The 27,153-nt window shown below is 39.0% G+C and overlaps 1 protein-coding gene across 1 annotated transcript in view; it reads left to right on the forward strand.

The window, feature by feature from the left end:
- UNC5C (unc-5 netrin receptor C) overlaps nucleotides 1–27,153 on the forward strand; it is a 383,793-nt gene that overhangs the window by 255,073 nt on the left and 101,567 nt on the right. The window contains exon 4 of the mRNA XM_047797984.1: nucleotides 10,271–10,374. Within this exon, the coding sequence (XP_047653940.1) occupies nucleotides 10,271–10,374 (104 nt within the window). The remainder of the gene's footprint in view (nucleotides 1–10,270; nucleotides 10,375–27,153) is intronic.

Consider the following 27,153-nt stretch of genomic DNA (forward strand, 5'->3'; position numbering starts at 1 on the left):
CTATAAAAATTTTCATGGTAAATTTGTGAAAGAGTAGTCAAAAAATTAGCATTATTTTTAAGTAAGAAGGGGTTACAAAATAATAACAGGAACAAAATCTAAATCTTTCATTTTCATTCTTTTGTCTTTAAAAAATCCTCTGCCCCAGTAACCAACATTTATGGCGTGCTTACTGTATGCCTATTTCTGTTGTAAGCCCCTTGTGCATGTTAACTCTTGGCAATGCCTCCAGCAATCCTATGAGGTAGGTTCTGATAGTTTCCTTGTTTTGCAAATAATGAAATTGATGCATGGAAGTGAAATATTAGATAACTTACCCAAGTTACTTCTTTAGGAAATAGTAAATCTGACTTTTAAACTTTCCTTTGTCCAGTCCAATTAACTGTACAGATTTGCAGAGAAACACGTGACAGTTTTTCACTTTGCAGCCTAACCATAGAGGAAACTTCATGTTTTTGTTTGTTGGTTCATGATGTTTCGTTGTAACTTTTACAATATTTGAGAAGAAAAAGCAAGTGAAAAAGAAAACTCCTTCTGACATTTTTTATGTACTGTGTCTCTTCTATTTCAAAACCTCAAATATAAAAGTTGAATAAAAAATTTTTTCCATGATATTTTCAAATTCCAGCACAGACAACATACTCTATTCCTGGGGTGGGGGGAAATGGCAAACTTTTTAGGGTTCTATGGGATTGTCAAGACTTTTTTACTGTATGTAAAGTGCCTAAAGCTCAGAAGACTCATCTATTCTCCTAAAATATGCTCTGTTGGTCAGTTCACGGCAGCTATTTCCTGTTAACAGCCAGATTTGGTGATTGCAGTATAACTTATATTCTACTATGACAACATAATTATCCCCTCTTATCATTATTGCAAGAAAGGCACATTTCCCCACCATATTATTCCTGTATGTGACCATGGAATTATTTTAGTTGCTAGAGGAACACTTTGAAAGTACATTAAAACAAAATTTCAAAAACTAAAAAAAGTGTCAGCACCTCTGATCATTGAGCATGAAAAGAATTAATTGAAAAGTAATTTGAAAATATGAAAATGTGAATCATGGTAAAGCAGCTGTGTTTGCTTCATGCAAGTTCCAGCCCATGTCCAAGAGTGTAGACGATTGCTAAGAACAGCTAACTACCAGTTAGTTAAGTACAGAATATCCCTAGATCTAGAGCCATTTTGTCATGACCAGCCCAAATTGGGCGGAATGAAGCTTAATGCTAAGACTTGGATTGTAATCTCTTAGAAGAAATAAAATAATTAATTTAATTTAATGTCAGTATAACCATGAACTCTGTGAAAGGTTGCCAGCTATACAGATTTGGGGCTGGATGGAGTGGGTAACTAAACATTTATAGAGGGCTTTCATGTATTGGCAAGGGTTATATGGAAATTACCTTATGTAATCTGTACAATAACCCTATGAGGCAGGTATTATAATTATCATTATTTTAGGGATGAAGAAAGAAAAGCACATAAGCCTCATTAAGCGCAGGGCCAGGATTAACACTGGACAGATTGATCTAGGCTCCAAGTTCATAATACCTGTGGTAAACTGGATAATATTACAAGATATCAAGTATTGATGCCTGGGACCTGTAGATCTTACCTTCCATGGAAAAAGGATATTTGCAGATGTGCTTAAATTAAGAATTTTAAGAAGTTCCCATTGTGGCTCAGCGGGTTAAAAACCTGACAGGGTGACCATGAGGACACAGGTTCAGTCCCTGGTCTCCCTCACTGGGTTAAGGATCTGGCATAGGTCTCAGATGTGGCTAGGAGCCTGCGTTGCTGTAGCCAGCAGAAGCAGCCCAGATTCCACCCCTAGCCCAGGATCTTCCAAATGCCACAGATACAGTCCTAAAAAAAAATAATAATAATTTTAATAATATTAAGAACATAATAATTTTAAATATTATTATAATAATAACAATTTTTAAATTATTATTATTATTTTGAGATGGGGAGATTTTCCTGGGTTATCTAGGTCAGGCCTAAATGTCATCACAAGTGTCCTTATAAGAGAACTGCAGAGGGAAACTTGACACAGATAGCAGAGGGGGCATTGTGACCACAGAGAAAGAAATTAGAGAGAGGGAGCAGCCACAAGCCAAGGAATGCTGGTGGCCACCAGAATCTGGAAGAAAAACTACAGATGCTCTCTGAGAACCTCTGGAGGGAGTAGAGCCTTGCTGACCCCTTGCTTTTGGCCCAGTGAAACAGATTTCAGATTGCTGGCCTCCAGACTATGAGAAAATAAATTTTCATTATTTTAAGCCAGCAAGATTGTGGTAATTTCTACAGAAAAAAAAATACAGCTACTCTGCAGTATTCCCTCAGCAGACCCACATCATGGGGTATCCTGCTTCTAAACAGCTGGTAAGCTTGAACAAGTAAGTTAACCTCCCAGGGTCCTGGTGGTATTATCTGTTAAGTCAAGGGGTTGGGCTGTGCGATTTTTAAGGGCTCTTACGGTTAAACACCATATAAGACATTATCCTCAGACCGACCTTTACGCAAGGGCATGGCCAGGTTATTTTGGAAATTGAATTTAATTTGGCATTCATTAAAGATCTCTTATGTACTCAGCACCATGCACTATGATATATTTGACCTCAAGGAATTTTTTAAATTCTGTTTATTTAAAACGTTGCTTAATCCTCTGAAATCCTACTTTATTGCCTAAGATACTTTCTCAAAGTAGGTAAGGGAACATGAACTAATAATTATAAAATGCTATTTCAGAAAATGTTATGTACGTAACTCTACTAACAGAAAGAACGTTACCCACCAAGATATCTTGGTCAGCTTTCTTGGTTGTGTCTGAAAGTCATAAGGTGGGGAGAAGTTAGGGGGTTGTTTCTGAGGTAGGAGAGAGACCTCAAGAAATAAGGAACATTTGACACTGCTAGCAATGCGTTTGCTAGACCAGTATCCCAAAATGGTAGACCACAAGCCCAGTATGACTCGCCGGCTTTCTCGTTTGGCCCTTAAAATATTGGTCCACACAGCTATTTTGATAAAAGTTTTAACAAATTTTCTACTTGTGTGTGTTGGCAACATACGCAATTAGAAAACAATTCACATAATCATTCATGTTACTAGCTTCTGTGAAATAGGGGGTCTGTGGCCCACCGAGCCTGCCTTCCCATATGACAGCATAGAGCTGAGTCGCAAGTAAAAAGTTAAATGAGTTGGTTTTGTACCCATGTCTCTACTAGAATTTGGAAAACCAAAGACGGCCCAGGTGGGTGGTATTTTTTAAGAAGAGAGTAATCCTTGCGCCTCACTTTCTTTCATTGAAGTTGCCTTCATGTCCCCGAGACACTTGTGAAATGTCAGCTTCTATGCTGTGACATTTTGCACAATGTCAGCCCTTAGCCTGCACAAAAGTAAACACTACTGACACTGGGGAAACCCCAACAGGGACTCGTTGCCATAAGAGCCGCAGTTTAGAAGCAGGTCTTCTTGGTTCCTACAGCCACCAGTCCCCTCTCTCCCAGTGCCTACACCTTGCCACGCATGTCATGGGTATTCCATTATGGATCAATCAATCAATCTGTGTTTCTCGATTTCAGTGCTGTGTGTAAAACACTCCTGGGACCAGTTAAAACTGTAGATTCCTGGGACCTAACTTAAATATAAAATCTGCATTTTTTTTTTCAAGCACGGCAGTGTAATTCCTGCCTTTCTCTTTGTGACACATCACCTTCAATCATTAGTCTCCCACATTCATAATTATTTTGTTTCACTTGATTGTGTTTATTTTGATTAACAATGATAATGCCTAACGTTTGTGTAGCATAATAAATTCACTAACACTGTGGGGAAAGATGGGTAGGTATTACTGTGTTTTTGATGCATATTACATTCAAGACATGATGCTAGGATTTTCTGGGTGCCTCCTCCTTTATAACCCTCTAAAATAGTTACTGTTATCATACTCACTTTTCCACTGAAGAAACTAAAGTAAGAGGAGGTTAAGCCATGTGTTCAAAGTCACACAGCTGGTCAAGTGGTAGAGTTGGGACCTGAACCCAAATTTGTCCAAGATGAAGATCTTGCTCTGGGCTGCAATGTTGTCTTGCTTCACAGGAGCTTTCAGATTGCTTTCACAGTGATCTACCATAAAACATATGTTTATATCATGACCCATTAAATAAATATATACCTATCTCTTCTCACATACGAATACACAGAGATATGTGTATATGTGTGTGTGTGTGTGTGTGTGTGTACATATATACATACTTAATAATACGATGTATGATACACCTGGACATTTTCTGCCAAGTCAATTTAATGTTTTTAATGCTGGTTTTAAATTCATTAAGTTGAACTCATAATCCTCTAAGGGATCACGACACAGTTTGAAAAACACAATATCCCTTAAATTCTGTAAGAACAATAAAGAATATTAGATATTATGGTTTAAAGGCTATATGGCCCAAGTGTGTAAGAGAATGACATGTTGGAATTTACTCAGATGAATAATCATCTTTCATGCCAGAACTCTCTGACAAATAATAATAGAAATAGTTGTAATAATTTATTAAGTGTGTTTTGTGCCTTAGAGCCTTCTAAAACCTTTTCAGATTCAGTATCTTTTTTAATATTCAAAAAACCCTATGAGATCTAAAAACAAAAAGCAACCAACATTAATAAGGTAATAATATTTTATGATATCTTATTATTCAATGGAATTTAAACATTTTAATTTCCATTACAATAGTCTATTGAAGTATACCCATCAGAGCCTTCTTAACTTCACAGTATCAGTCTATCACATTGTCAAGATTTTGTCTTTTAAAAAATATTTTATTCTCTTCAAGCTTTCTGCATAATGAAGTAGTATTGCAAAGGGAATAGGCATTGTTAACAAATGCAATTTTTTTTTAACTTGGAGTGAGAACATGTTTATTTTCTTTTTCAAAGATAGTAATACTAGTAAGCTTCCTGCTCAGACACGATATAGAGATCTTTTGCTGGTGTCTTCTGGTCTCCTTCCAGAATCAGCAGGGCTTACAGATGCTTGGATGGTAGTGTGACCCATTTTAGTCAAAGCCCCCACCTGTCCAGCCTTGACTTTTCCATTGTAGGCTACTCTCACCCATTTTGGCCAATGTCAGGCAAAGATGCTCAAGCATTGTCACTGTGGAGGGGACCTGATTTTCAGCTTCTTTCATAAATATGCACCTTGGTGTGATAGGCTTTCTTGCATGCTTTTTTTGAGTAGGCATTTCACTCCCACCTCTCCCAGAGAGGTAGAGTACTTAGTTTTGTCAAAGTAATTTTCAATGCATTTATAATCATCAAAGCTTTAATATCCATCTGCTTTGTGATATATTTTATATAGCTCTATTGGGTGTGAAAAAGTATTTTCTGATTTTTTTTTAATATGAAATCTCTGGAACCCACCTATCTCCCCATTTTCTAACTCTTACAAATATCTGCACATTGAAGTGTACAAAAGTTCCATGAAGATTTTCCTAAGAGGAAAATTACAAGCTGTTCTCTTCCAAGACCCATCATCTCCTAGACTCTTCAAAAATAATATCTTCCATTATTTCTCTTGGACACTAATAATTGGTATAAATCCTTAAAGCTCTTAGTTGACAAAGGATAGGCTGTTTTCCCCTAAAATGAATGTTTAAAGAATGTTAGTCTATTCACTCATAGGCCCTTATGACAAAAGAGACCTTCAAAAGCATCCAGCCATTTACTTTCATTTTACAAAAGAGGAAGGTGAGGCCACAGAGTCTTCAAACTCACAGGTGTCCTCTTTTCTGTCTACCACATTGTCAAACAGCAGAGTTGGCGTTTGTGGAGTGCCATGAATTAGTGGGTTTCACATCGTAAATAATTCGTTACCATGGTATTAGTACTGTGGGAAAAAATTGACAGCATCAGAATTCTACCATAACAAATGAGACATCATGTGCGTGTGTGTACACGTGTGTGTCCTAAAAGGCCTTCTTTGATTACTGTGTAAATGGTAAACAGAAATCCATATAGTTTCAGGTCTGATTCCATGTCTGCTAACTGGATTTCCCTATATGGATTTAGTCAGCTGATATTCATGTTCTTAAGTAAACATCTCTCTGAGGGCGTGCATATGACAACACTGGTTTGTTTTTCATTGACGGAATCGATGACTAAATAAGGGGTACGCCAAGTTGACTTTGTAAAAGTCATCTAGGTTATAATGAAAGGACTTTATACTTATTTTAGTAGCAGCCTAAGAATTCACAGAAAGAAAATAGAAATGCAGAATCCTAAAGGTTCTCCAAGGGCAGAAATTCATCTTTTTCTGGACAGAAATGCCCACATTATTATAAAACATTCTGTTTTACATCTAATTCTGAGCTGACAAGGGTCCGTTTTTCAAACTTATTCATTCGTCACCCTTATGTTCTCTCTGCCTGCCAGGCATGCGGCCTGCCTCGTATCACATCTCTCCAAATGATAAAAGATATGCTTAAAATGTTACTCACCCTCTTGCCGAGTAATGTAGAGGCTCATGGAATGGAGCAGCTGCCACGCTGGCCAGCACAATGTATATTCTGTGCTTATTACCCAGCCTGAGAGCCAGAAAAGAGGTTTTATGGCAGCAATTAAAAGGATTTTTCAGGAAGGAGTATTGCTTTGTGTGTTGGGGGGGGGGGGTTAGGTGTGAATCATTTTAGAAATTGGGTAAAATTTACATAGAGGTTAAAATTAAACAACACTGAAACAAAAGGCTCGTGTGGTATTCTGTGCTGGTAAGATTAAACCTGTCTTGTGAAGTACATGTCTCTGACAAGGATTCTCATAAGATGTGCCTTCATGTGGCAGGAATTTGAAAACTGTGTCCCAAACTATACCATATCTATACAATACACCAGGAGAATTACAGCAGGCTACATCCGAACTCATCATCCCTTAATGATGCCGCTAACTTCTGAAATCATGAAATTTTGCAAAAGAGTAGCAGTTCTCATAATGGTCATTTTCCCAGTTCCTGTGCACCCTTGACACAGCTGGACTTTTCCTCTCCCTTCACTCCTATTTTCCCAAACCAGTGACTTCTTCTTCTGAGTCCTTTGCTGCATTTGACTCGTTGGCCTCCCAGCCTCTTAAAACTTCGTTCTCTTCTTGGATCCCCCGACACCTGTCTCTTGGTTTTTCTCCTTGTTCCTACAATATAATTTTTGCAGGCAGTTTTTCCTCTTGAATGTTGGTGACCTCTTGTTGTGGTGGTGGGTTTTCTGCTAGTTTGTTTTCTGGCCACAGTCTCTCCCATGGTAATGTCATCTCTTTCTGGTGCTTCAGCTATCTCCTAGACAATGAAGCACAGATCTCCTACCAGGCTTTCTTTTCCAAACTCTAGACCAGTGGCTCTCAACTTGAAGTAATTTTTCCTTCATTATCTAGAGAACATTTGGCCTTATTTGGAGGCATTTATTCTGACATGGCTTGGAGGGGCGCTACCAGTATTTGCTGGGTAGAGTTCAGGGATGCTGCTAAGCACCTTGCTATGCACAGGGCAACATCACAGCTGGAGGATCCAGTCCAATGTCAATGTGCCGAGATAAAGAAAACAGGATCTGGACCTTCCGGACTTTTCCATTTGGACATCCTACAGACATACGAAACTGAACATGTACCAAGATAAATTTGCTGTCTTTCTCCCCATGTTCCTGCCCAATTTGGTAACATTTCATTTAACAGTGGAATCATCTTAACAACTGCAATAGCTAAGAATATAGTAGTATCCTTTCTTTTGGCAATCCCCGGATACCTAGGTCTTCCTGAGCATATGATCTATGTATTACTAGAACTTCTGGTAATAAAGGTTCCTCCTCTTCCAGTCCACTAGCCGTAGCTGAGTTCAGGACCCCGTGATACTCTTGATCTATTCAAATGAGTCCCTGATGACCTTCTGCCTCTTCATCACCACCTCAATCACACTGAGGGCAATATGACATCTTATCTCCCTCCTCTATTCAAAAGCCTCTGAGGGTTTACTGTTCCTCACCTTGGCAGGAAGGCTTTTCATAAATAGATTTACCTTTCCAGTCTTCATTCCGAATCTTACACATCTTTACCCTAAGTGCCTAATAAAGTGTCCACCCTAAGGAGACAAGTAATAAGTGCTAAAGGAATTCATTTTCACTAGTGGGAAACATAAATGCCTCACTCTTTAGTTCTTATTTTGTGAAATGCTGGATAGTGTAACTGAGAATGAATAGTCAGCATGTTATTTGATGTAAGAACTCATTCCGGCCTTTAGGACTTCACCCTGCCCCTCATCATGTGGGATTGATTCAGAATCATTTTTCACAAATGAGATGTATTTTGTCAAGAGCATTTTAGCCCATAAAAATTATTCACTGCTGCTATTGTTTTAATTAGCATTTGGTGTTTTGCTAAAATTTTTTATCTGCATGCAGATCAAAAACAAAGAGAAGTAACACAGGAGGAAAGAAGAGTAGACACAATTTTAATGCTTCTGTTGAAAGGACACAGACATGACTGGGTCACTTTGCTGTACAGCAGAAATTGACACAACATTGTAAATCTACTATACTTTTAATTGAAAAAAAGAGAAGGGACACAGATCAACCAAAAGAGATGTGACGGGGTGTGTGCAATAGCGGAAGAGGAGATTCTAATGCAGTACCAGTAATTTTTCTGTGAGGCTTTGAGTCATTTGAGAAACATGTTTCTCCTGCATAAAATAAGGACCTGGTTTAGAGAACTTGCAGGTTCTAATACCTCTGTGGACTTGAAGTGTTCATCGCTGCAATATCCTCAACTTCTTGATAATCAAATTAGAAATGCCCTTTTGACAGAAATTCTGGCACCATTTGAAGAGGCTCTTGTCTCACCTCAGACTCAGATCTAACCGTCTTTTCATAACCCCTAAGCTTTTGAAGATTTTCTTCTGCCGAGAATTTCAACCAAATGGCAAATCTGTGACAATGATTTTTTTTTCCTCACTGCATTTTTCCAGGTGATGTTTCGAGTAACTCCTTGAAATTCATTAGAGATAGGCCCCCAGAGTCTTCAGATTTTCACTCATTAGTTCAATAGGCTGAAATGGTGCTTTTAGATTCTTAAGTCTTTGTTGGGGACATGGGATGAAAAGACAGAGGCATCAACTTTTTAATAAAATGAACTGGGTAAAATTCCAGTAACTTTATTGGAAGAAACTGAACCGTATATGTATGAAATAATTTTTTGCTTTGCTTCTTTTTCTTTTTTTTAATGATGTTTCAAAGCCCTATGGCTGACTCCTTTACTTTTCAGCTTTGGTGTCTAAACTGAAAAACTGGTTTCTAACATTTTCGTGTCCACCAATAGCAGTTTTAAAATTTGTACTGGATATTGCTCTAGCAACTCTAGCTATATAAATACATACTTAGACTCTTGGTATCTTTGAGCAGAAATGACTCTTTAATCTTCTAATGGTCATGCAATAGCATATGGAGATATTTCTGGACCCATTCCAGTAGTTGCTCTTTTCCCTGCCTTGTGTTTGAGACACCTCAAATTCTTTCAGGATTCCAACATTCTGTTTTCCACTCTGAAACAGAAGTTGCTTTTGAGTTACTGATTAAAAGACCTCAAAATTGTTACAATGTCAATAGCATCTACAGTGAAGAAAGAAAAAAGTAATATACATAATATACATAACAAGATCATGACAGTGGCATTCTTTTGATTAAAAATGTGATTATTATAGGTGATTATTAAGAAATATAAAGAAAATACAATCAATGAGTTTCGCTCATTGTTAAAATGAGAATCTCTAAGGCATTCCAGTGAGGATTAAAGTAGAAACGTTTCATGGCCTCTGAATTTCATAATTTCTGTCACACAGAATATAATTACCCAGAATGGGTAATATTAACATGTGATTTAAAAAAATACAAAGAAATGGAGTTCCCGTCAGGGCCCAGGAGTAACAAACCTGGCTAGTATCCATGAGGACGCAGGTTCGATCCCTGGCCTTGCTCAGTGGGTTAAAGATCCGGCATTGCTGGGAGCTGTGGTGTAGGTTGCTGATGTGACTGGGGTCGGGCATTGCTGTGGCTGTGGCATAGGCTGCAGCTCTGATTTGCCCACTAGCCTGGGAACTTCCGTATGCCGTGAGTGCAGCCCTAAAAAGAAAAAGAAAAAAAAAAGAAACAAAATACTAAACTGCAAAATTTTTTATTGTACTTCCTGTAAATGAATAAATTTTAATTAGTTTTTTTATTTCATTACTTGTGCTTTCCAGATCTGCGAAAGACATTTGAGCAGGAACCCCTGGGAAAGGAAGTATCCTTGGAACAGGAAGTCTTGCTCCAGTGTCGACCGCCTGAAGGGATCCCAGTGGCTGAAGTGAGTGACAAAAATTCTTTGCATTTAGCAATTGGCACTTAGTTATTCTAACAGAGGCCTAATCCATGGCTAATGGTGCAGTGAATTAGGGCATGGCATGATGAATGGTGGGTAATGGAGTCCTAACTGCTTGCTACTGGCAAAACAGATTGATTGAGGACTGATTAATGACTTGGAGTCAATTAGAATGCCCCACTGGACAAGCTACAGGCAGCTTGGTTTAATTTTGTTATTCTCTTTTAAGAAATCAGAAACACTGCTTTATTTTATCTGGCACTAATTATAGAGAAAAATGATATGACATAATAATGTGCCATCAATTTTATTGCCCTTCTTGATAGTATGCAAAAAATGTAAAAAGGGTATGTGTGTGTGAGAGAGACAGAGAGAGAGTGTGAGAGAGCCTGTGCATTCCATGGATGTATTTCCTGCTCTATGATGTAATAGTCATGGGCAGACCTAAAAGCCATATCCACATGCCATGAATAAAAAATATTTTTGAGGGATGTCAATTAGTTTCATCCTGTAAGCTTTCCATCAGCTCTTCATTTTCTTTGTTTTTGCTGAAACAAAGCCTATGGATAGTTATTGAAATATTTAAATCAGATTTATACTGTAACTTTTCATTAGCCCCAAACAGTGCAATGCCCTTTGAAAATGCCTGCCCATGATCACGAGAAAGGGCCACACTTTCCTTGAGGTACCATCATCTTAGAGCATACTGCTGAGGAAAATCATCTAATACTGTGTCTTTCATTTCCTTTCAAATAATCCCAAACTCTGAAAAATGTTACCCTTTATGATTATCAGAAGACATTCTAATGTACATCAAACACTATTTCCCTGGCAGATTCAGTTTGCTACAGACACAGAAAAACTTTAACTTGACAAGTGTCATATCCGCCAATTTGCTGATGGTCCTGGTTAGCCTCTATACTACATTGAGTTCTTTGGACTTTTGCGTCTTCTATTGCATCTATGAAAAGAGGCATTTTTTTAAATTGTTGCAATTTGGGTCTACATATATATGTAGGGTCACCTAATATTTTTGTAAATATAAGCCCTGAATTTTTCCTGTCTATGAAATTACAAAGCAATATTGAGACTTACAACATTGTCCATTGTCCAAAAAATGTTTTCATAGTTAATCAATGCACTTACTGTTAGATTCCATAGTTTTTCAGTCTTTTGAATGTTCAGGCAGAAGTGGGAGTCAACACAGTTAGCTGGTCCCATGACAAGAAATTAAACATCTGATTGCTCTTTACGAGTTAATAATAATGATGATGATAATAATAATGATAAATTAGAAATTTAGACAGGGCCCTTATTAAATGACTCTGTTTTTCTGTCACGGCCATTCATATCTCCAGTGTGTCAATGCAAAGACTCAAAGTGGCACTCAGTGAAATTTTCTTTACTTTGACAGAGTCATTTTATTGCCTCATACCTGGTGTCCCATGGCACTTTCTAGCGTTGTATCAGAGACTTTATATGATTTTAGCTGTTTTATACAACCACACCAAAACCTGATCTTCCAGCACTGACACACAATATGATTTACTGTGATTAAAAAGAAGGCAGCTCTCCTGTGTTGTTTTTCCTTTCACTTATGACATAAATGCATCTGTCTCCTTAATTGTATTTCTTTTTTTTTTTTTGTCTTTTTGTCTTTTTCAGGGCCGCACCCCTGGCATATGGAGGTTCCCAGGCTAGGGGTCTAATCTGAGCTGTTGCTGCTGGTCTACACCACAGCCGCAACAATGCCTGACCCGAGCCTGTTTGTGACCTACACCACAGCACACCTCATGGCAATGCTGGATCCTTAACCCAGTGAGCGAGGCCAGGGATCGAACCCGCAACCTCATGGTGTCTAGTTGGATTCATCGCTACTGCACCATGACGGGAACTCTTCCTTAATTGTATTTCTAAAATTCTAATGCAAACCTCCTCCATTAAACTGTCAAAGACCAAAACATGTCCTGAGTAACATGGGTGTCCACAGACTTTTGTTGACTTGATGTTTCTTAAAGGTAACTGGTCCCCCAAAATAAAAAATAAAAAAAATAAAGGAATTCCTTAGCGGCTCAGTGGGTCAAGGATTCAGCATTGTCACTACTGTGGCTCAGGTCACTGCTGTGGCACAGGTTCCATCCCCACATGCTGCAGACATGGCCAAAAAAAAAAAAAAGCAACTGATAATTCAAAGACTTTCAATGAGGAAATGCTAGTAATTTCTTCATTTTTTAGTCTCCTTAGCAAAGTGGTTCTCTTTGTCAAGGAATAAAGATTCATGACTGCAAGCTAGTTGGCGGTGAATTTTATTTGTACCATCACTAGGGAAGAGACCAATTAACACTTGGCAAGCTCAAAGATCATATACCCATTTGACATTCAAAGAACTATATTTAACGTGAATCTTTTCTTTTTTCTTTTTGAAGTCAGAAGAGAGATCAAACACACATGTTCAAGAGCAGGCTAATAAACTCCTGTGTAGATTATTTGCAACACCCTTGAAATCACCAAGCTCAGAAATCTAATGAATATCTTAACATGACACGTCACAACTGTCATTTGCCCAAGAAGAGCAGATAAATTTAAAAAGAAAGGGATGGAATGTAACGTGGTGAGTTAAGGGATTATAAGATTGTTTTAATTTAATGATATATGCATTCATTATTTAATATTTGAGGAATATAAAATCATAAATATAGCAGAGATTGAAATACGGATCTTAAAGGGAAACCTGCTGGTAAAACTCTTGTGTTTTATCATAAATAAAATCAGTCCTTAACACCACAGGCCATGCGGCAAAGATGTGTGCTTCTTTTGTATTCAAGGCAAATGATTTGGAAAAACTCAGATAGTAAATGTTCAACTAATACATGGTGGCTTGACTCGATTGTCTTTGTTTTATATGTCCAGCATCATTGAAGAAGCAATCAAGTACATTATTATTATTATTATTATTTTGTCTTTTTGCCTTTTCTAGGGCCACTTCCTGCAGCACATGGAGGTTCCCAGGCTAGGGGTCAAATCTGAGGCATAGCCACCAGCCTACACCACAGCCACAGCAACACAGGATCCGAGCTGCGTCTACGACTCACACCACAGCTCATGGCAACGCCAGATCCTCAACCCACTGAGCAAAGCCAGGGATGGAACCCGCAACCTCATGGTTCCTAGTCGGATTCATTAACCACTGAGCCACGACGGGAAATTCATCAAGTACATTCTTTACAGAATAGCATGAGGCAATAATTTTCTTCCTTTCCATGTAAACAGCAGGTTTCCAAAGACCTCTACTAATCTTACGTTATAGTGGCATCATCATTGGCACAAATAATGGCAAAGACATTTCTGAGGTAAATAAACATTCAATTTTCTCCCCTACCTTGACTTTAATTTCTGCTATAGAGTGTTAAATTAATTTCCTTGTAGAATTCTAGGTTTACCCAAGTGTCACCATTTTTAAAATTCTTATATTGGGGCAAGGTATTTCTTTCTTTCTTCCTTTTTTTTTTTTTTTTTTTTTGTGCTTTTAAGCCACAACTATGTCATATGGAGGTTCCCAGGCTAGAGGTCCAATTGGAGCTATAGCCGCCGGTCTACACCACAGCCACAGCCACAGCCACATCAGATCTGAGCCATGTCTGCAACCTACACCACAGCTCACAGCAACGCCAGGTCTTTAACCCACTGAGTGAGGCCAGGGATGGAACCCGCCACCTCATGGTTCTTAGTTGGATTCCTTTCCACTGTGCCATGACAGGAACTCCCAGGCAAGGTATTTCAATTCTCTATTCCCGATTTTCTTCAGACTACAAAATGGAGATAATGGATCTCTCCAGGATGTAGTTGAAGATGAAATGAGATGATATATGCAAATCACTTAGAATGTGTAGAAGCACACAGGATACATTATGAGTGTTATTATTATAGCCTCACCTATTGATTCACAGAAGACTGAATTCAGCCTCTTGAATTCAGAGCAATCATTGAGCACATCGCACCTCTGCTGGGCATTGTGGGGTGAGCAGAGATGAAGCTTCTGTCCTATAAACAATCATCAAGACGCCCTAGCCAATTATTTTGGTTAGTGTCCCTCAATGCTACAAAGGAAGGTAATACTAGAGCTTTCAAACAAGGAAACACCCTCATTTATGTACCTATCTACTGTACAAATGTGTTAATGTGACAATGGATAGGGAGTCCCGACGTGCTGCTGTCCTTACTCTGATTGTTTTTTTCTTGTTGTTGTTGTTGTTTAGTTGTTAGTATTATAAAGATTTTTTAAAATTTTTTATTATAGTTGATTTACAGTGTTCCTTAATTTCTGTTGTATAGCAAAGCGACCCAGTCAAACATATTTTTAAAGTTCTTATTATCTATTTAGTCATCAGGGCCCCAAGACACTGGAGCAGACTTCATATTTCCTCCCAAAGAAGAAATTTGGGCTGGGGCTACTGTTGGTAGTTCTCCTTTCCCCAGCCAAAAGAAAGGAAGAGAGAGACAAAGAAAGTCTCAGAGGAGGAAGAGGCCAACTCAGGGTTCCTCATACGCCATCTCTCCAGGGGGTGATGGTTTTGACTAAGAACTCCTCTCAGAACTCATTGATTAAGAAAAAATATGTGGTAGGTGCCTCAGAGATGAAGCACAAGGGCTTCAGAGTGCTAGTCTGAGCTGTTCCTTCCTCTGGCCTCCTTGCCACACACCTCCTTAATAATTATTTTCTTTCTTTAAAATAATTCTCAACCACACAGCTTCCTTAAAGCAAGGTCAGAGTCTGAAGGCCTTCTGCTATATCAGCTATAAACTGAACCCTATGCATTCCTGGGAGCCCATGCTTGGGGTGAGGGGCACTCCATTATTAAGCAGCAGATACAGAACTGTTTCAGTATTTGACACCTGATATGAATGAACCCTGTGGTACCCTGATCTGTTATAGCTCCCAACTTTTGTCTGTGTGGAAATGTATCTGTTTACTCCTTTGCCTGCCTGACTAGATTGTGATGAAATAAGGAAGGAAAAGGGATTTTTTTGTTCATGTTTATCTCCAACGCCAGCAGACTGTAAGTTGCATAGAAGATTCTCTTAGTATGTTTAACTAAACGAAATAAAGGGTCCATGTTGGATGTGAAACAGAAATTGCACCTCCGGAAATGGAACTTCCCAGAAAAAGGATGACACCTCTGAAGATGCCTACTGAGGAAATTCAAGTGCTGGTGGAGTGAGGGCATCAATCAGTCAGAAAGATTCTGAGCCACTGAATCAGAATAAAAGGCCATCAAGGAAGTTCCCACTGTGGCCCAGCGGGTTAAGAACTGCTGTTGTCTCAGTGAAGATGTGGGTTCAACCTCACTCTGAGTTAAGCCCCTGGTGTTGCCACAAGCTTCAGTATAGGTGGCAGATGTGGCTCGTATCCAGGGTTGCTGTGGCATAGGCCTCAGCTGCAGCTCCGGCCATTGGGAGTTACTTTTGTTCAAGGACTATAGGGTAGGATAATAATTACATTGAAATTAAAAGTAGGCTAGGTGAAAGAAAGAAAAACATATTTCAGAACTACTCCGAAATGGTATTGCTCAGTATTTTTAATAACTCGCTTATTAGGATCAAGCCAAAAATATAATGCTTTTTCTTCCATTTCTGGGGAGGCATGTGCTCCCCGCTTCGCAGAACACCCCCATGTCTCTAAAGAATCCAGAAAATTAATATGGCCGTGAACGGGTGCTGGGTTGCTCCAGTGGCGTAATAGCAGCACTCGATGAAATGAATCCCCCTTTGCTCATTTTAGTTTATGCCTGGAAAATGTTGCTGTCATAGGATGAGCTAGAAATACACTCAGAGATGCTTTATTTCATCAGATTATCTCCTTTGGAGAGTACTGGGATCAAAACATCAATGGATACAAGATTTGTTGGCCTGGCAAAGGGAGCAAAACTGAATTTTTCACTAAAACAAACCTGTGATTTGTTTCACCCTAAACAAGGGGATAATTGTGCCTCTAATTATAATTGAACTATTTCTCATAGGAGTTTAATTGGAGGAACAGGGCACACTCTTCAACTTATTGACCCAGTTGTGCTTAAAAAATGTCATCTTATTTATCAATATTTGCATCTCTAATTAGCAAGTGGGAAAATATGGGGTGAAGTGTAAAAGAATAGATTATTTTGCTGAGTTTAGTCTTGCTAAACAGGAAAGAGTTTTGGTTTTTTTTTAAGCTAATACTGCCAGGGGAAAAAAAGCTACTGGCAGCTGGAGGCTTCATCAAATGTACAACATCAGGTGCCTCTCCATCTAATTGATTATTAATATGGCCACTGAGCACTTTGGTTTGGGAGAGGCGTACATGTTTCAGTGCCATTCTTTCATAATTGGAACTTCATATGGATGCATTTCCATGCAGGTGCCTTGTCTCCCAAGCTGTGCTTTATATTCTTTGCAGGCAAAAGAGGTTTAGAGAGAAAAGAAGAGTTTGAATACTAATTTGGAGGGAGACATGGCTTTCAGCGCCCAGTGATATCTGTTGGGTAGTGTGTGCTTAGCATCAGGAAGAGGTATTGTTTATGAGAGGATTATCAGTCTTGGAAATAGGTTTTTCACAAGTATTAGGTTCCCTTTCCCTGACTAGCGGTCAGCTTGCAAGGCCTGCTTTGGTCCGGTCAACATGTGCCGACGTCATCCCTTTCTCACGGTCACTCCGTATGTTTTTCTGCCAATACATGCCTCTAACAGTTATACATAGAGACCACCACAAGCACAGATATTCATGTGAACTGAGTTAAAAATTATAAGAAAATTAAACAACATCAACATCAATGTTTAAAACAGGAAGAAATGATAAACCTTTTCTGACTTCTAATGTATTTGCGGCTTGACTTTTGCACATACTTAGTGGCTCCTTTGACCCTCTAGTACAAAATGCAGTTGTTGTTTTTAATCACTAATTGATTTATTCAAGAAATATCTATTTCCACTGGTTGTTTGCTGGAGACTTTTCTAGTTTGCAGGAGATGCATGGTGGTCAAAGTCCCTAAAGGGTAACAAAACAAAACAGTAAAGAAGAACAGAAATAAAAGAGCAAGATATTGTTAGATAATTGCAAATTAAAGGAAACAAGGTCATATCTGAGAGGTTGATGGTTGTTGGGGATCAGGAGTCACTTTAAAGTTCAAGGAGAATCTATCTGAAGAGATAACATTTGAGCTGAGATCTGAATGACAGGAAAGAGCCAGACATGAAAAGATCTGGGTCAGGAAGCTCCAGGCAGGGGAGCAGAATGCTGCTAGAATGTGGTTATGGCTTGAAAAGGAGGCCAGTGTCTCTGAGACACAGTGAGCCAAGAGGAGGGCAGGAAGCCCTTCAGTCAGAGGGGGTGGGATGAGCTTGGGGACCAAAACGTGTAATGCTAAGGGGTGTGGAATTGTTTCTGAATATATGCAGAGTTGTTGGAGAGTATAAGTAAGGGATTGTCATGACCTAATATATTTTTATTTCAAAGATCATTCTTGTTGCTCTAGGGAGTACAGACTTGAGAAGTATAAGAATAGAAGCAGAAACACCTTTTAGGAGATCTTGCCTTACTTTAAGTGATAGGAGGTGGTGTCCCTTCTTGGAGTGGAAGCAGAAAAGATAAAGGCGGAGAAATAAAGGATGTATTTTAATTCCGGTGGTACTAGAAAATTCTGAACATGGATTTTAAATTTGATTTTATTAAAGGAATAAAATCTAGAAAATACTTGGAATATTTTCACTTTCAGAAGAAAGTGAAATCTTGCATACCAAAAGTCAGCTTACCCACTAGAGTGAGCTTTTCTTAGATAATCTAAAATCAGTGGCCTGTAGACTTCAGCTGTTTTCAAATACAGTCTCTGTATCAGTGGTGCTTCAAACAGGCAGTAACCTAGCTGGTGTCCATAATCACAGGGCAAGAGGGGTCTTTTATTTCCACAGCCTTTATTTCCTGAAAAAAAAATGTTTCTTTCTTAGATAAGTTCTTTTGCTTTGGAATTTTTTTCAATGATTCTCCATATGCTTAGAGGCACTATTTATGGTAAACTGACTGTGGATGAAAAATGTCAGTCACAGCAAAAAAAGCAAAAAAAACCCAGCATTTTTTAAAGGTGGTCAGACTTAGCAAGAGTCCCCCATACTCTTAATTGGTGAATAAGAGAAAATACTTAGAGTTATTTAACCTGAATGGCAAGTTTATAGTAAAGACCGGTTAGGAACTATCTCCAGACTAATTGATTTAAGGTCCTTTTGCCCTGAAAATTTTAGCATTTTAAGGACATTTCAGTGCCATTTTGTCCCCTGGAAAGATATTATTAGATATAGTCATTAGGGCTTTTTTGGTAGCTGTCACTGTTAATTCATTATCAATGTGCTTTTTTTTTTTTTTTCTTTCTCAAGTTAAATTTAAGGCTTTAGAAATGTAGGTTTTCAGATTTCAAGACAAGTTCACCTCTATAATGTGGTCTGCATTCATTCAGCTCTTAAAAGCAATGAGCCAGACATATGTGCAATTAAGGGAGTGTTTCCCCAGCAGGGAAACAAAATCCCTTCCTTAGCAAATTCCTTCCCTTTGCACAAGCTGCAACAACTGAGCAAAATGCCACTCCAATTTCCAGTACCGAACCAAGTCTGGTCGCAGGACTTGCAGGGAGCCAAATACTGAGATGCCCGAGGTTTGCAGCTGAGAAGAGTTAATTCAAGAGCCTGCCAATTTAAGGAGACAGGAAAACAAGTCTTGGACCCGCCTCCCAGCTAGCAAGGGGGCTGGGATATTTGCCCAATAAGCAGGGTGGTCTTAGGCAGGAGAAAGATGATTGGAGGCGGGAAAAGGCTCGGTAAGGTGTTCTGCGCAGGCGCCGTCTCCTTCAAATGCTTCTGAATCCTCAAAGGGGAGGCGCCCAGTGTGACCGGAGGGCGAAGCTTTTCAGCTTCTGAGGTCAACGGGCCACTCGTCCCCTAAAACTGGCCCCAGACCCAGTCTTAGAGGGTCCCAACAACCTTGGCCACTCACAGTAGGCAGGAGGTGACTTCGGGTTCCTGCGTGCAAACTGAGAAGGTACGCAATTGAAGAGGGGTTCCAAGAAAGAAGTAGTAAAATGCACTTTATCAGTGAAGGCAATTTTCCAAACAGGGGGTTTTGACCAGCTGTTCTCTTATCTGTCGTCCTGTAAGAAAAGCTCAGATTTCTCTTATCAGCTTCTGATTATATTATTAACTCCATGGGGTGTGGTTTCATTAACACTTGCTTTTTTGAAAATCTGTTGTCTATTTTTTTGCTTTTTCTATGGTTGTCTAAAGCTATAATTTCAACATGCTTGAAATCCAGTACTTTCACAAACCTACTAAAAGGTTCAAAGTATTTCGGACAATGGTCCACCCAGAAGTGAATGAGTGCCTTAATGCTGTTGCCAATCTTAGAAGCAAATAGCTGCCTAAACAAAGTAGCATCCATTCTTGACAAGAGAGAATGTCTATAGAGCCGTGGTTCCGCGATGGCTCTGGACCTGGGAAAGAGTGCAGGGGGAGTTTCTTTGTATACTTTTTTTTTCTTTTTAATGGCCTTTTGGTGCTTGTGGTTTGTTTGTTTGTTTGTTTTTGGTCTTTTTGGGGCCGCACCCACGGCATATGGAGGTTCTCAGGCTAGGGGTCAAATTGGAGCTGTAGCTGCCAGCCTACACCGCAGCCACAGCAACACAGGATTCTAGCCGAGTCTTTGACCCACACCACAGCTCCCACCAACGCTGGATCCTTAACCCACTGAGCGAGGCCAGGGATCGAACCGAAGCCCTCATGGATAACTAGTCCCCTTCATTAACCACTGAGCTACGATGGGAACTCTGCATCTTATATTTTCAAGGTGCTTTTTTACCCACAACTTTCATTGGTAAGTAACATTCATTTATGTTACATAATGAAGACTTTATTGGTTGGTCATATAAGACACCTGTTGTCAGTGTGAGACACCAGAAGAAAATCTGGGATTTCAAACTCTGGAGCAGTTGAGCTAAATCCTACCCTGTGAAAGTCTACGAAAGGCTTATTAACTATAAGTGTCTTTTAGCATTGTCAAGGCTTTACTATTCAAGGTGTGATGCATAGATTATCTATATGGACTGAATTGGGGGCCTGTTAGAAAGGTAGAATTTCAAACCCCACTTGGCATTAATCAGAATCTGCATTTTAACACACTTATCAGAACCAGGCTGCAGTACTGGTTCTCAAATTAGGTTGCATGGGAATCACCTGGGAATCATTAGAAAATACTGATGCTTATAGCCCATGCTAGAGATACTGATCTAATAGGTATTTTATGCAGCCTGGCTATCACTGTTTTTAATAGGTTTTTAATAACTCCCTGGGTGATTGTAAACATGCCACAAATGTTGAAAACCATTGTTCTAAAGGGTAAAGTTAAAACAAATACAGGAAAAGCCTCAAACTTTTCTCTTCTAAGCCAGTCAGTAAAACTTGGCCTTCTCTCTGCTTCTAGCTACTGTTCCTTGTAGAAGCTTGGCTTGGCTGAGTATGTGTTTGATAATTGCCCCATAATTGCTTTTCCCATTTGTTTGATTAATGTACCTGCATGTGTAACACTCCTAGGTTGAATTTCCAATTCTCTTTGGTGTACATATGCCTCCCAACTCTATTGTGTCATTTTCAACCTCAGTGTTTGGACTTGCTGGGCCCCAGTTTTGAGCAGAGTAACCTTTCTGATGTGGATTTTTCTAGCTAATGGTTGCTGGTCTCACTTTTCATGTTGGGTGGCATGTGACAGTTTCCCTTTGTTAATTAGAACAAATGTGCCAATTATGTTAATGTTTCTCCGAGTACCAATCAGTGAATAATTAGACACAACACATCTGTCTTTCACAGGAGAGTAGAATAGAAAACTGCAAGGTGCTTTGCTTTTTGTTATTGACATAGATGATGAGGCAGTTCCTTAGCCAATCACATGGTTAACAAGTTCATCTATCAGAAGGGCCAGGGGTGCCAATAGCTACTTGGAAGTCTGAACACCTCTCCTTGTGAGCACTTTCCTGACCAAAGTCTATTTTTTTTTCTTTTGTCTTTTTAGGGCCCCACTGGTGGCGTATGGAGGTTCCCAGGCCAGGGGTCCAACCGGAGCTGTTGCTGCCGGCCTACACCACAGCAACGCCAGATCCGGGCCACCAAATCTGAGCCAGGGATCGAACCCACCACCTCATGGTTCCTAGTTGGATTCATTTCTCCTGCACCATGATGGGAACTCCCCAAAGTCTATTTCTAAATGATCTCTGCAAAGAATTTAAGTGGTCTTTCCATTAAATTTTTTTTTCTGTTTTACATTTCCTTATCAGTAAGATGCCCATATGTCATTTACCCTGAACTGTGGAAGGAAATGGGTTTTTAAGAAGTATTTAAAACTCTCAAAAAGAATGCGGCTTTATTGATATAAAAGATCATGCTGAAAGAAATCACAAAATTCAACCTATAGGATTAAATTGAAGGTTTTTGAAAATATAAGTAAATCTCCATTGGATTTATAATTCGCTACAGTTTCTTCTTTATCTCCATGTGTCTTAACTCTGGAGCTCTATGATTAATAGAAAAAATTGATTTTGCTTCTCTTGTATTTATTGGTATTTTTGGTCCATACTTGGCAGGATTTTAGAGAGAGGTGATTGTAGCCAAATGATTTCATAATTCAGGCAGTGCCTCTATCCTTGTGTTGATTCTGCCAGTGTGGGGAAGAGACTTAGGAAAGCAGCACATCTGCCTTCTTGAAGGTAGTCAAAATATATCCTAACTGCCTTTCAGATAAAGTTTTTTATTTAGTTTAGAATTTATAGTATATGCACTCTAGCAAATGTGGCTCACATTCCTAATGGTTGATAATATTAAACTATGTACTTTTGGCATCTGAAGGTAAAACATCACCAGTTTTATAATGTCTGTGTTATGTGTCTCTACTGTTCTTTTATAAATGGTCAGAAAGGAAGAATGACTTTCAAATTATAAATTCTTTTTTCTCACTGACTTAAAACAAAGGAACAACTGACATCAGACATTTAATGTTTGGAAATGATTGTGCTTACAATACTAGTGCATTTCTAGATCGCCCTAACACATGGATCATCCTGGGATATGTTCCTTTTGGCCAGGGGGTCGGAGGCATCAGGCAGTGAAAAAGAAGACATGGCTGTTGATTTATTTTTCAGTACATCATTCTGACCAAAATAGGTCTTTTATAGTAAAACATGAACATAGTTATGTTTTAAATAATTTAAGTAAGCCATGAAAAAAAAAATACTGGACATAATTTTTGGAAAATAATTGCTGTGTGTAAGTGGGTTCCCCACTTTATGTACTCTTAACATTGGAAGTTTTGGAATCGGTCTTAGGTAGCCTAGCTTTTATGATGTTTAATTAGAAGGAGAGAAGGGAGATTAGAAAATGAGTATAGGAAAGCCAGAATTAAAAACGGGGATGATTTACCCCATTTGGAATGTTTAATCCACCTCTTTCTGTCTTTCCTGGTGGTATCAATTGCAAATTAAATGGAATATGAAAAACGAAGCATTTAGGGAAGAGGTAACAGAATTTTCGAAACATGAAGGTGGTTGAATGCTGGAGGAGCTGCCAAGAAGAGGCTTTGCAAGCCTGAGCCACTGAAAAATGATCTCCCCGTTTTTCTTCAAAACTTCTCTTCCCCTGACAGCACTTAGGTAGCCAATAGTTCTGAATTTTATAAAATATCAGTGACAGTAAAACTATAAAACCATGCATGTAAAAGCCGTAAAAAGAGCTGATCCTTAAATCACACCACACACAGGAAGGGATGGCAGTTTTACTCGCCTTTTCTGGGAACACACAATATGGTGTGCTCTAGTCCTAAAACTTATCATCAAACTGGGAGTCACTCATCTCCATTAATAACATCAGGTAGGGTTTTCAGAACTCTGCCAGGCTGAAGGCATCAATAGAACCGAAAGGGTTTCTAAGCAGTTTATCCTCTTACAGTAAGAGCTTGAAAGCAGTCCTGTAGGATGGCTAGAAATACCACATCTTTTCTGCTACATATGCTAGGAGGGATTGAGGTTGTAAATAAAGAGAAACTTTCTCACGAGGAGAGTTTTATCAATAAAGTCTCATAAACCAACATCAGGAGGCCTGTGTAGAGGGAAATTGAAAGATTTCTCCCATTCCTCCCCCCTTCGCACTTGGTGTTATGAATATAGAGGTATGTACTTCTTGAGGACAAGCTCTGAGTCATCACCATTTAAAATGCATTAATGCAGATATAGCTCTGTTTGAGGTAAACTTAGAGAAGAGGCAGTTAAATTGAATTTATTGACCACCTCCTAATTCTAAGTACCTTACCTTCCATATTTCATTAAATCTTCTTACAAACCTGGGAGGGCTGGTCCTTCCTCTTGTGCAGGTGAGGATTGTAATTCTGGGAGCTTATAGCCCACTTGCAAGGCTGCAGCTTAGCACGTGGGAGGGCCAGCATGCAGCACCACGGCTAACTCTAAAGCCCATGTTTTTTCCTATAAAAAAATATTTTATTGACTGTATGTTTTTAAAATTTAGTTCTTTTTTTGGTCTTTTTAGGGCCACACCTGTGGCATATGGAGATTCCCAAGCTAGAGGTCCAATCAGAGCTGTAGCTGCTAACCTACACCACAGCCACAGCAACAGGGGATCCGAGCCACGTCTGTGACCTACACCACAGCTCATGGCAACGCTGGATCCTTAACCCACTGAGCAAGGCCAGGGATCAAACCGGCATCCTCATGGATGCTAATTGGGTTTGTTAACCACTGAGCCACAACAGAAACTTCAAAATTTAGTTTACTTAATGTGACACAAGTTGTGTATAGACTTATTTGATCAATTTTCATGAGCTTATCATATAATATCCAGACAAGTGGATATCATATGGGAAATATATTTTGTTTTATAAGTGTTATATCATCTCATTGACTCTACAAAAGTAGAGTATTCACATTTATTTGATTTGTTACTATTTACACACTTCGTGAAATAATTAGAATTTTAGAATGTAAAAGAAATTAAACTCAACTTCAGTTCCATTAATAAAGAATATCCCAATGATTTTTTTAAACATGTTTTATTTTCTGTTCAAGAACTTTTCCAGAATATTTTTCTAAAATGAAATTAATTGGTATATACTATAGGTTCATAGGCCACTTTTTTGTCTATCACAAAACTGTTTTACAATAAAAAGTGCTTAGTACTTACAAGTCATCTGAGTATTTCAGCTTCTAGAAATCTATCTATATATATATATATATTGCTAAGAATGAATTCAAAATTATGAAGTCATCTGAAACTTGAGAAGTCATAGTTATTAAACATTTCTGCCTAATTTCTACCACCTGCAGTGGTGCTTGGTGCATGGATATTCACAGAACTAACTTTGAGTAGATCCTACTGTCTTGTATTTTCCTATGCAATCATATCTTAGTTTCTTCTCTTTGAATGTGGCAACCTCTGTCAGTTGAGAGAGTGCTTATTTTTAAGACCTTATTGTTTATGGTAATAGTTTGTATTTTTCATATGGGTGAAACTTCACTCATCTATGTCTCTGTTCTTATATTCATTCATTCTTTCACCACACTTCGTCATGAAGGTTTTATTTCTGTGCGTCTCAAACAAGTACTCTTCCCTGTTCCTGGAATATTCTGCCTCAGGATTGGCTCTATATAGGTATTGATTTCCTAGTGTGTTATCACTTCTTCGGAATAGCCATTGCTGTCATTGAAAGCAAGAGTCAGCAAACTATAGCCTACAGGCCAAATGTGGCCCACCTCCTGTTTTTGTAAACAAAGTTTTATTGGAACACAGCCTTGCTCATTCATTTGCATACTGTCTATGGCTTTTGTTCAGAAACCATTTGGCCCACAAAGCCTAAAATATTAAATACACAGTCCTTTACAGGAAGGTTTCTTACTCCAGATCTGAAGTACTATATAATGCTGATTTGTTTTTTTCTAGACCTTAGGACCACTGAAATTATCCAGTATGTTTGTTTATACATTGTTTTTCTTTTTGAGAATCACTTTGAAGACAGACTGATTTACTGATGCATTCCAAGTATCAGAAATAGTGAGGCCACACAGTAGATGCTGAGCAAGTATTCACTGGATAAACTATCACTACATTTTTTTAACATCTTTGCTAGGGCACTATGCTTGATACTGTGGGCATTCAAAATATATTGTTCAAAATGTATCATAGTGTATATATCAAGTATGTATTTTAAGTAAATAAAATGCATGCATATATAAAACCATGCTCTCGAGAGCTTTTATGGTAGGAGTCCATAAACTCTACAGTCAATTGTAATACTACAGTATGAAACATGGTTTGAGAAGAATGCTAGAGCTGCACATAAAAGGAAAACTTATTCTGCTTAGCAGACCCAAAAAAGGCTTCAGAAAGAAAGTGTCTTCTGAGGTGAACATTGAAGAATGAATGGAATTGGCTCAGCAGAAAAGCAGAAAGGCATTCTGGGTAAAGTGCACAGACAATGCAAAGGTATAGTGGCCATGGTAACAGTGGACACATGCTGAGGAAACTTCAGAAAGTTCAGCGTGCCTGAAGGCTAGAATTAAGTTTCTAAGGTGAAGCTGATACCGACCAGCATCCTTGGACCCTTTAATCAATATTGATTATCAAATTGATAAGAATCCAGAGGAGCTATTCAGAGAAGGCTATACTGGGGCTTGTAGCACAAGGAAACAAAAACCAGAAACAGGTGTCTTTGCTTGCTCTCCAAGGAGGGTGTGAGCTGGTCCCTTAAATGGGATGAGGGTGGGGGCAGATCAGTGGGTCAAGGCCAGAGGGATGGCGTAGGTGCTTTGCCCATTCCCTTGGTGGTCCTTTGCCCTGGGATCATGCTCAGTTGTACCCTGCTTTTGCTCATGGTACCTGGGAAGTAGAAGTTGGTTTTTGTATTTTATAATTTACTGTAGCTGGGGCATGTATGCAGTTATTTTTAGTCCCTTGTAATTTCTTTGTATTCTGTTGCTTGAGACATTTGTTGAGGTGCCAGCACTCCAGTAACGGGTCCCAGTTCCAGCCTGTCTCAAAGCTACAGCAGTAACTGGGGACAGCTTGCAAAAGGTTTTGTGTGGCACACTGTGAAGTTTGAATTTCAACCTAGAGACAGTGACACAATTTTTTGCTGATATGTGCTTAAGATTTATATTTTAGAATTATTGGGGTTAAAATAGTATCACAATACTTAAGAAAAGTAGGGCTAGGGAGGTGGGCCCAGGTTTGAGAAGCACTTGAGGTGGAATCTGTAACTTAATGGAATGACGTTGAGAGAGCTGTGAGGATTACTCTGAGCTTTAAGTTCACGAATAGGAGCATAATGACTCCACTAATTATGACCAAGTTTTCAGAGAGAGGACTGACGTGGGGAGAGATTGAGATCAATTCAGCACCATAGGCTTCTCATATTTGTTGAGCATTCAGATGGAATTACCTAGAAAGTAAATGGAAATGTGAGTGGAACTTAACAGAACTTAGGACTAAAATTAATGATTTTTGAGTTAGGAGCCATGAGAGGGTATCACCCAGCCAGTGCATAGAGGCCAGTTGTTTGAAAACCGAGCCACACTTCAGCATCACCTGAAGAGTTTTAAAAATGCCAAAGCCCAGGCCCTTTGTCAGCCCAGCGAAATCAGACCCTCTACAGGCACAGGCAGGTCTTCACAACTCCCCCTCGTGATGCTGGGGCTTCTCACC

This window comes from Phacochoerus africanus, chromosome 10 (genome assembly GCF_016906955.1).
Source record: "Phacochoerus africanus isolate WHEZ1 chromosome 10, ROS_Pafr_v1, whole genome shotgun sequence".
Taxonomy (NCBI): Eukaryota; Metazoa; Chordata; class Mammalia; order Artiodactyla; family Suidae; genus Phacochoerus; species Phacochoerus africanus.